Source organism: Oncorhynchus nerka, linkage group LG18, assembly GCF_034236695.1.
Source record: "Oncorhynchus nerka isolate Pitt River linkage group LG18, Oner_Uvic_2.0, whole genome shotgun sequence".
In the NCBI taxonomy this organism is placed as follows: domain Eukaryota; kingdom Metazoa; phylum Chordata; class Actinopteri; order Salmoniformes; family Salmonidae; genus Oncorhynchus; species Oncorhynchus nerka.
The window spans coordinates 1,808,595-1,818,760 of NC_088413.1; the positions used below are offsets into that span (position 1 = coordinate 1,808,595).

A 10,166-nucleotide genomic window follows, 5' to 3' on the forward strand; every position below is an offset into this window, starting at 1 on the left:
CAGTGTGTGGGGGCACCGGTTAGAGTCAGTGTGTGGGGGCACCGGTTAGAGTCAGTGTGTGGGGGCACCGGTTCAGTCAGTGTGTGGGGCACCGGTTAGAGTCAGTGTGTGGGGCACCGGTTAGAGTCAGTGTGTGGGGGCACCGGTTAGAGTCAGTGTGGGGGCACCGGTTAGTTGAGGTAGTATGAACATCGAGGGAAAGTTAAGTGACTATCTAGCGGAGTAGAAAACCCTGATGACGACAGCTTGGCTGTCGAAACGTTGGGAATTAAATATTTGCATCTGAGCTCCTAGAGTGAGCGGCTCTCTTTTATTTTCAAGTTAAGTGACTATGCATAGATGACAAAAGAGAGAGGCAGTGGTTTTGAGAGGGGAGGGGGGGGGGCAATATGAATAGTCTGGGTAACCATTGATGTTCAGGAGTCTTATGGCTTGGAGATGGAAGCTGTTTAGAAGCCTCTTTGACCTAGACTTGGTGCTCCGGTACCGCTTGCCGTGCGGTAGAAGAGAGAACACTATGACTAGGGTGACTGGTGTCTTTCACAATTTTCAGGGCCTTCCTCTGACACCGCCTGTTATAGAGGTCCTGGATGGCAGCAAGCTTGACCTCAGTGATGTACTGGGCCATTCACACTACCCTCTGTAGTGCCTTGCGGTCGGAGGCTGAGCAGTTGACGTACAAGGCAGTGATGCTACCAGTCAGGATGCTCTCGATGGTGCAGCTGTAGAACCTTTTGAGGATCTGAGGACCCATGCCAAATCTTTTCAGTCTCCTGAGGGGGAATAGGTTTTGTCGTGCCCGCTTCATGACTGACATGGTGTGCTTGGAGCTCGTTGTCGGTGATCAGGCCTACCACTGTGTTGTCTTGCCTCTTCAGACTGACGTTGTCGGTGATCAGGCCTACCACTGTGTTGTCATGCCCTCTTCACGACTGACATGGTGTGCTTGGAGCTCGTTGTCGGTGATCAGGCCTACCACTGTGTTGTCATGCCCTCTTCACGACTGACATGGTGTGCTTGGAGCTCGTTGTCGGTGATCAGGCCTACCACTGTGTTGTCATGCCCTCTTCACGACTGACATGGTCTCCTATGGAAGAGACGGGCTAAGATCCCGTTAACGGGATCGATTTGACAACAGTCAAACAACAGAAATCTCATAATTAAAATTACTCAAACATACATAAACTTGTTGTAAATCCCACCACATTGTCCGATTTCAAAAATACTTTACGACGAAAGCACACCATCAGATTATGTTAGGTCAGCACCTCGTCACAGAAAAACACAGCCATTTTTCCAGCCAAAGAGAGGAGTCACAAAAAGCAGAAATACAGATTAAATGTATCACTAACCTTTGATGATCTTCATCAGATGACACTCATAGGACATCATGTTACACAATACATGTATGTTTTGTTTGAGGAAGTTCATATTTATATCCAGAAATCGCGTTATGTTCAGTAATGTTTTGCTTCCAAAACATTTGGTGATTTTGCAGAGATCCACATCAATTTACAGAAATACTCATAATAAACATTGATAAAATATGTGTTATGCGTGGAATTATAGATCCACTTCTCCTTAATGCAACCGCTGTGTCAGATTTCAAAAACACTTTATGGAAAAGCCCACCATGCAATAATCTGAGTATGGCGCACAGACACAAAAACAAGCCATACAGATACCCACCATGTTGTGGAGTCAACAGAAGTCAGAAATAGCATTATAAATATTCACTTACCTTTGATGATCTTCATCAGAATGCACTCCCAGGAATCCCAGTTCCACAATAAATGTTTGTTTTGTTCGATAAAGTCCATCATTTATGTCCAAATACCTCCTTTTGGTAGCGTGTTTGGTAAACAAATCCAAACTCATAAGTTCAGGCGAAGGTTCAGACAAACAGTTATATTACAGTTCGTAGAAACATGTCAAACGATGTATAGAATCAATCTTTAGGATGTTTTTAACATAAATCTTCAATAATGTTCCAACCGGAGAATTCCTTTGTCTTTAGAATTGCAATGGAACGCAGGTCGCTATCACGTGAGCGAGTGTGATCAGCTCATGCCACTCTGGCAGAGCCCTTACTGAAACAGCTCTCACCCCCCTCCTTCACAGTAGAAGCCTCAAACATGGTTCTAAAGAATGTTGCCATCTAGTGGAAGCCTTAGGAAGTGGAATATGACCCCATAGACACTGTATATTCGATAGGAAATGATGTTGGAACATTGCTGCACGGACTTGCTTCCATTCAGCCATAAGAGCATTCATGAGCTCAGGTACAGATGTTGGGCGATTTGGCCTGGATTGCAGTCTGCATTTCAAATCATCACAAAGGTATTCGATGGGGTTTAGGTTAGCCTCTGTGCAGGCCAGTCAAGTTCCTCCACACCGATCTCGACAAGCCATTTCTGTATGGACCTTGCTTTTTGCAAGGGGGAATTGTCATGCTGAAACAGGAAAGGGCCTTCCCCAAACTGTTGCCACAAAGTTGGAAGCACAGAATTGTCTATAATGCGATTAGATTTTCCTTCACTGGAACTAAGGGGCCTAACCCGAACAATGAAAACATCCCCAGACCATTATTCCTCCTCAACCAAACTTTACAGTTGGCACTATGCATTAGGACAGGTAGTGTTCTCCTGTTATCTGAGTTTTACACCACTCCAGCCAACGCTTGGCATTGACCACATGGTGATCTTAGGCTTGTGTGTTGCTGCTCCGTCATGGAAAATTCATCCTGAAGCTCCCAACAAACAGTTATTCTGCTGACGTTGCTTCTAGAGGTAGTTTGGAACTCTGCAGTTAGTGTTGCAACCGAGGACAGACGATTTGTACGCTCTACCAATTCACAGTTGAGCAGCTGTTGCTCCTAGAAGTTTCCACTTCACAATAACAGCACTTACAGTTGACCGGGGCCAAACTGACTTGTTGGAAAGGTGGCATCCTATGATGGTGCCTTGTTGAAAGTCACTGAGCTTTTCAATAAGGCCATTCTACAGCCAATGTTTGCCTGTATTACTGTGTGGAAGGGGTGGGGAAGGGTGTGGCTGAAATAGAATCCACTAATTTGAAGTGGTGTCCACATACTTTTGTATATATAGTGTATGTACACATGGGTGTTGTTGCACCATACCAACGATAAGCCTGTCTTCCCCATCACATCATGAAAGGTCATGTTGATATTAATTTAACCTCTGTCTCTCTCTTCCTCTGACTCCTCCCTTTCTCCTTTGTTTCTCTCTATCTCTCTGTCTCTTTCTCTCTCTTTCTCCTCAGATCTCCAGGCTCAAAGCGTCAGTCCACCAGGTAGGTAGAGTATAAATCTACAGTGATTCTAGCAGTTTATATCAAATCAAATCAAATGTATTTATATAGCCCTTCGTACATGAGCTGATATCTCAAAGTGCTGTACAGAAACCCAGCCTAAAACCCCAAACAGCAAACAATGCAGGTGTAGAAGCAGTTCAATATTAGTCAACTTTATTATCCCACATGGAGAAATTCATGTGTCCATACAAACCATTCTAAACCCCAATAACAAGTAGTGTTTTATGGAACTACTAATACTTGTCAACCACAAAGCATCACTGCTGTTAGAATAACAGAATCACTGTCATCATCTGTCCTCACCACTGTGTTTTCCTCTCTGCTGTTTACAGCTGAACTCTCAGTCAGACTGGTGAATGGAACCACTTCCTGTTCTGGGACAGTGGAAGTCTTCTATGAAGGAGAGTGGTTAGGTCTTTGTACTAGTTGGTGGAGCATAATGAAAGAGGTCAGGTTTGTGTGTAGAGAGCTGGACTGTGGGAATCCTGTAGCTGAATCTATTGGACCTCTGATTGAAGATGGAAAACAAAGAGTCATACTAGGTGGTTGCTATGGAAATGAGTCTTCTGTTAGACAGTGTGACATTGTAAGAGGAGGACCTGGTGGCTGTAATGGTAGAACTTATCATCATGTGACCTGTTCAGGTAAGAGACTGGTCATATTGAGAGATTAATTTTATACATTATACAATATTACCATGTATCATCTTTGTGTTTTTATTTCATTTAAATAGAGGGAGAGATGTCAGATGTATTTAAACATTATATTTGTGTTTGTCATATTGGTTTATGGGAGATGTTCATGGGCAGATCATTGTAGTTCAGATGGTACTGAAGTGAAGCTGCCTGATGGATGCCCAGCTGTTTATTTTCTATAAAGTGAAGTGAACTTATTCCTGTCTCCTGCCTGCATTATTCCCAACCCGATCCTGAGTGACTAAGAACCCATTTCTACCTCTTACAGTATCAAACATAGCAAACTACAATCTTTTATCCAACATATTTGTGTTTAGTCCTTGACAGTGTCATCAACAAAACTGATTGAATGTTCAACCAACTCTTTTTCTCCAGAGTCTGTGCGGCTTGTGGATGGAGCTGGTCTCTGCTCTGGGAGAGTGGAGGTGAAGTCCTATCAGTCCTGGGCCTCAGTGTGTGAAGCTGACTTTGACCGGCAGGATGCAGAGGTAGTCTGTAGGGATGTTGGCTGTGGGGCTCCTGTAGCTCTACAGGGGGGGCTCTATGGAGAAGGTGGGGGTCAGACCTGGGATAAAGAGTTCCAGTGTAAAGGCAAAGAGTCCCTTCTCCTGGACTGTGACACCTCAGACAGAGAGAACAACACCTGCCTACCTGGTAATGCTGTTGGACTCACCTGCTCAGGTGAGAAACAGTTTGTCACTCAATCAACATTGATTCTCACCTGGAGTGAAGAATATGAGAGACAATATAGGTGTGTTTTTAGTGAGAAAATAGTAAGATTACTATCTCTCTCTTTCCTTTTCTCAGAGCCTGATGATGTGAGGCTGGTGGGAGGAGGCAGTCGCTGTGCTGGTGGAGTGGAGTGGTACAACCAGGGAGAGTGGAGGACTGTGGGAGCTGAAGACTGGGATGCAGCTGCAGTTGTGTGTAGACAGCTGGGTTGTGGCTCCACTGTTTCAGTACTACTTGGAGACACCACTAGAGCGTTTAGACTTTCCTGTTATGGGTCTGAGTCTTCACTGAGGGAGTGTTCCAGAAGTTATGATCTCTCTCCTGGACTCACAGTGATCTGCTCAGGTAATAACAAGATACACTATATGGCCAAAAGTATGTGGACATTAGTGGATTCGGCTATTTCAGCCACACCTGTTCCTGACAGGTGTTTAAAATTGAGCACATTGCCATGCAATCTCCATAGACAAAAATCGACAGTAAAATGTCCTTTCTGAAGGTCTCTGTGAATTTCAACGTGGCACATCTAGGAGCAACAATGACTCAGCAGTGAAGTGGTAGACAACACAAGCTCACAGAACAGACAGTCGAGGGCTGAACCACGTAGAGCGTAAAAATAATCCTCTGTTGTAAAACTCACTGCTGAGTTCCACATACTTTTGTCCATGTATTATATCTCCTTCCTGGACTCACAGTGATCTGATCAGGATATATCAACATATTATAATTATATTCAACTGATTTCCTTCATTCATACAACTTCCTCTGCACCTCTCATGATGACTGTTTAGATTGTCAGTCTGCTTTACTAAATAGATCACTCAGTCAAGTAGAAATGAAATGCAACTTAAATATCCCAGAATGCATTTGCATTTGAGTGTTATCTCAGTGAATGTCTCTACTCACTACCACTGTCACAAAGAGAATGAGGGAGGAGGAGAGGAAGACAGAGAGATGAGAGAGAGAATATATTTTTATCACTGAGTTCTCACCAGTGATGTCATTATAACCAGTAACCTTTTCCACTATTGGCCCAGCCAATCCTGACCGTGACATAATGAATCAGACCTTGTAGTTAAGCTGTGTGTAAACAGTGAAGTGAACTTATTCCTGTCTCCTGCCTGCATTATTCCCAACACTATCCCGAGTGACTAAGAACCCATTTCTACCTCTTACAGTATCAAACATAGCAAACTACAATCTTTTATCCAACATATTTGTGTTTAGTCCTCGACAGTGTCATGAACAAAACTGATTGAATGTTCAACCAACTCTTTTTATCCAGAGTCTGTGCGGCTTGTGGATGGAGCTGGTCTCTGCTCTGGGAGAGTGGAGGTGAAGTCCAATCAGTCCTGGGCCTCAGTGTGTGAAGCTGACTTTGACCGGCAGGATGCAGAGGTAGTCTGTAGGGAGTTTGGCTGTGGGGCTCCTGCAGCTCTACAGGGGGGGCTCTATGGAGAAGGTGGGGGTCAGACCTGGGATAAAGAGTTCCAGTGTAAAGGCAAAGAGTCCCTTCTCCTGGACTGTGACACCTCAGACAGAAAAAACAACACCTGCCTACCTGGTAATGCTGTTGGACTCACCTGCTCAGGTAAGAAACAGTTTGTCACTCAATCAACATTTTTTTCTCACCTGGAGTGAAGAATATGAGAGACAATATAGGTGGGTTTTAGTGAGAAAATAGTAAGATTACTGTCTCTCTCTTTCCTTTTCTCAGAGCCTGATGATGTGAGGCTGGTGGGAGGAGGCAGTCGCTGTGCTGGTGGAGTGGAGTGGTACGACCAGGGAGAGTGGAGGACTGTGGGAGCTGATGACAGGGACCAGAGGGATGTAGCTGCAGTAGTGTGTAGACAGCTGGGTTGTGGCTCCACAGTTTCAGTACTACCTGGAAACACCACTAGAGGGAAAAACATTATATGTTCTGGATCTGAGTCTGAGTGTGATGGGTCTGTTTCTTCACTGAGGGATTGTTATAGAATGTATGATCTACTTCCTGGACTCACAGTGATCTGCTCAGGTAATAACAATAGATTATAATTACATTCAACTGATTTCCTTCATTCATACAACTTCCTCTGAACCTCTAATGAGATCTGTTTAGCTTGTAAATCTGCTTTGCAAAATAGATCAATCAGTCAAGTAGGAATCAAATACAACTTAAATATCCCAGAATGCTTTTGTATTTGAGTGTTATCTCAGTGAACGTCTCTACTCACTACCACTGTCACATGTCATGTTATTGTCATATCTAAATGATAATTTTTCTCTCCTATTGTTCCAGATGTCCTGCTTCAGCCTGATATCAACATATGTTGTCTCAGTGACTGTAGGCCCACTACTCATGTTGCCCTGTGAGGGAGGGTGGCTGGCACTGTTACATGCTGATGTTATTGTCATATCTATAGGAAACTAGTTGAAGAAGTTTTTCTTGTTCTCTTTTATTGTTACAGATCTCCTGGTCCAGCCTGATATCTTCCTGACTGACTCAATGGGAGGGGTCTCCAGGGGTCACCAGGGGCCCGAGATGTTCAGGGGCTACAACTTCACCATCACCTGCTCCACTCAGCCACAGTACCCAGGAGGCTCCTTCCTCCTCACGTTCACCGGCTCCAACAGAACCCAGACCCAGCCAGCTGTCAATCACTCTGCTGCCTTCCTCTTCCCTGCTGCAGATGACTCCCACCAAGGGAACTACAGCTGTGTTTATGAGAATTATGTTTTCTCTCATAACTTCTCCTCTGAGAGTGAGCTCCTCTCCCTCACCATCACAGGTAAGTGAACATGAACCAGACTTATAACTTTGTCATTGACAGATTTCCCACAGATCTATGTGATGATGATCAGTCCCCTCATCAAAGGTGTTTCTGTTTGCAGCCTCTCCTCTGCCAGCCTTCATCATCAGACACGTTGTAGTGCTGCTGATCCTACTGACAGCCATCACCACCTCCTACCTGTACTACAAGGTAAAGACATTTACTCAGACGTTACAAGTCATTTAAACTAGAGGGAGGGGGGGAGGGGGAGAGGGAGGGAGAGAATGGAGACACTAGAGAGTAAATGTCTGACTGTTGGTGCTGTGTCTCCCTAGCCCACCAGGAGGCAGAAGAGAGTGAACAGGGTGAGCAGCATGGATCTTTATGTCAATGCCATGGAGATGGTCTCTCTGAGCTCCAGAGCTGAAGCTGGACTGGGAGAGGAGAGAGCAGCCCAGGGGACGGAGTAGGAGTAGAATGAATCTGACCCTACATGCTTGAGAATTAGTTTATTTTTCTAGAACCTTGGAATAAATCTAAAAGGAGTGATTGAAATTGATTGATAAAATAAATGCTTTTCTGCTTTTGTCTTCATGTCTTTACCTTATTTATCTTATTTAATGTCTCTTAGATTCTTTATCTTATTTAGTGTCTCTTAGATTCTTTATCTTATTTAGTGTCTCTTAGATTCTTTATCTTGAAGTGTTTCCATTAGTCCATGTATTAGCAGGACATCTGGAACAATAGGAGAGAAAAATGGTTCATTCTTTGTATTTTGAAACATTTTTTAATAAAGGGGTCTTTTTCTCAAGTCATTTTGGTTGGTTGTTGTTGTTTTGTTGTTGTTTACCTTATGATGTAGATTATTGTTATGATGTTGTTAGTAGTACATACAGTGGGGAGAACAAGTATTTGAAACACTGCCGATTTTGCAGGTTTTCCTACTTACAAAGCATGTAGAGGTCTGTAATGTTTATCATAGGTACACATCAACTGTGAGAGACGGAATCTAAAACAAAAATCCAGAAAATCACATTGTATGATTTTTCAGTAAATAATTTGCATTTTATTGTGCTGGCAGCGCAACATCAGATTATTTTATTCTAAATAAGAGTCCCCCTGCAAAGACAAGCTCAACTTTGAGAATATCGATTATTTTAGCACTGTAGTTCAGTACAACAGTACAAAAAAATAAATGGATATTTTGAAAGATTTTAATATTGTATTATTTATACCAGCATGTCTTTTGAATGTTTCCAAACTAAATACTGGTATGTTGAAAGCTGTTGTGTAGGTCAGTGGTGTTGTGGTGCCTGGAGAAGTGGGTATTCAGTACTCTAATTTAGTAAAACATTTTCCAAACAGCCCAGAGAAGGAAAGGCACCCTGTGTGAAAAGCACGAGAAACAGTGATACACTCTGAATGACCTAAAACTATACATCCCCATATTGGTCTTTCACAGTCAGACCAACCCAAGCAGTACTGTTCAGTAGGATAATAGTAGACCAACCCAAGCTGTACTGTTCAGTAGGATAATAGTAGACCAACCCAAGCTGTACTGTTCAGTAGGATAATAGTAGACCAACCCAAGCTGTACTGTTCAGTAGGATAATAGTAGACCAACCCAAACTGTACTGTTCAGTAGGATAATAGTAGACCAACCCAAGCTGTACTGTTCAGTAGGATAATAGTAGACCAACCCAAGCTGTACTGTTTAGTAGGATAATAGTAGACCAACCCAAGCTGTACTGTTCTGTAGGATAATAGTACATTTACATTTACATTTAAGTCATTTAGCAGACGCTCTTATCCAGAGCGACTTACAAATTGGTGCGTTCACCTTAAGACATCCAGTGGAACAGCCACTTTACAATAGTGCATCTAAATCACTTTGGGGGTGAGAAGGATTTACTTTATCCTATCCTAGGTATTCCTGAAAGAGGTGGGGTTTCAGCTGTGTCTCCCCGGAAGGTGGTGATTGACTCCGCTGTCCTGGCGTGGAGGGAGTTTGTTCCACCATTGGGGGGCCAGAGCAGTTTAACAGTTTTGACTGGGCTGCGCGGGAACTGTACTTCCTCAGTGGTAGGGAGGCAGCAGGCCAGAGGTGGATGAACAGTGCCCTTGTTTGTGTGTAGGGCCAATCAGAGCCTGAGGTACTAACTGTTTATTCCCTACAGCCCGTAGGCAAGCACCATGGTCTTGTAGCGGATGCGATAGTACAACTGGAAGCCAGTGAGAGAGCGGAGGAGCAGTGTACATATAGACCAACACCTAGCACATGGATTAACAGTGTTTATATAGTAGACCAACCCAAGCTGTACTGTTCAGTAGTATAATAGTAGACCAGACCCAAGCTGTACTGTTCAGTAGTATAATAGTAGACACCAAGCTGTACTGTTCAGTAGGATAATAGTGGACAACCTAGCTGTACTGTTCAGTAGGATAATAGTAGACCAACCCAAGTTGTACTGTTCTGTAGGATAATAGTATTACTATTATTGAAACAGAGAAACTGACAAAGAAACAGGTTTCAGAATTTATCTGTTTATATAGTATAGACACCTAGCACTATTGTTGTTGTGTTTATATAGTACAGACACCTATTGTTGTATTAACAGTGTTTATATAGTACAGACACCTAGCACTATTGTTG

The 10,166-nt window shown here is 43.3% G+C and overlaps 1 protein-coding gene and 1 long non-coding RNA gene across 2 annotated transcripts in view; both read left to right on the plus strand.

Moving 5' to 3' along the window:
* Positions 1-3,996, plus strand: part of LOC135561685 (uncharacterized) — a 165,189-nt gene extending 161,193 nt beyond the window's left edge. Inside the window, exons 3-4 of the long non-coding RNA XR_010459603.1 lie at positions 3,283-3,312; positions 3,666-3,996. This is a non-coding gene — a long non-coding RNA (uncharacterized LOC135561685). The remainder of the gene's footprint in view (positions 1-3,282; positions 3,313-3,665) is intronic.
* Positions 3,997-4,134: 138 nt separating this feature from the next.
* LOC135561960 (deleted in malignant brain tumors 1 protein-like) lies at positions 4,135-8,324 on the plus strand. Its single transcript, XM_065004487.1, has 8 exons — positions 4,135-4,138; positions 4,404-4,709; positions 4,836-4,967; positions 6,046-6,351; positions 6,478-6,777; positions 7,211-7,531; positions 7,635-7,723; positions 7,849-8,324. The coding sequence occupies exons 1-8, from the start codon at positions 4,135-4,137 to the stop codon at positions 7,981-7,983; spliced, it is 1,593 nt and encodes a 530-aa protein (XP_064860559.1). The 3' UTR covers positions 7,984-8,324.
* The last annotated feature ends 1,842 nt before the right edge of the window (positions 8,325-10,166 follow it).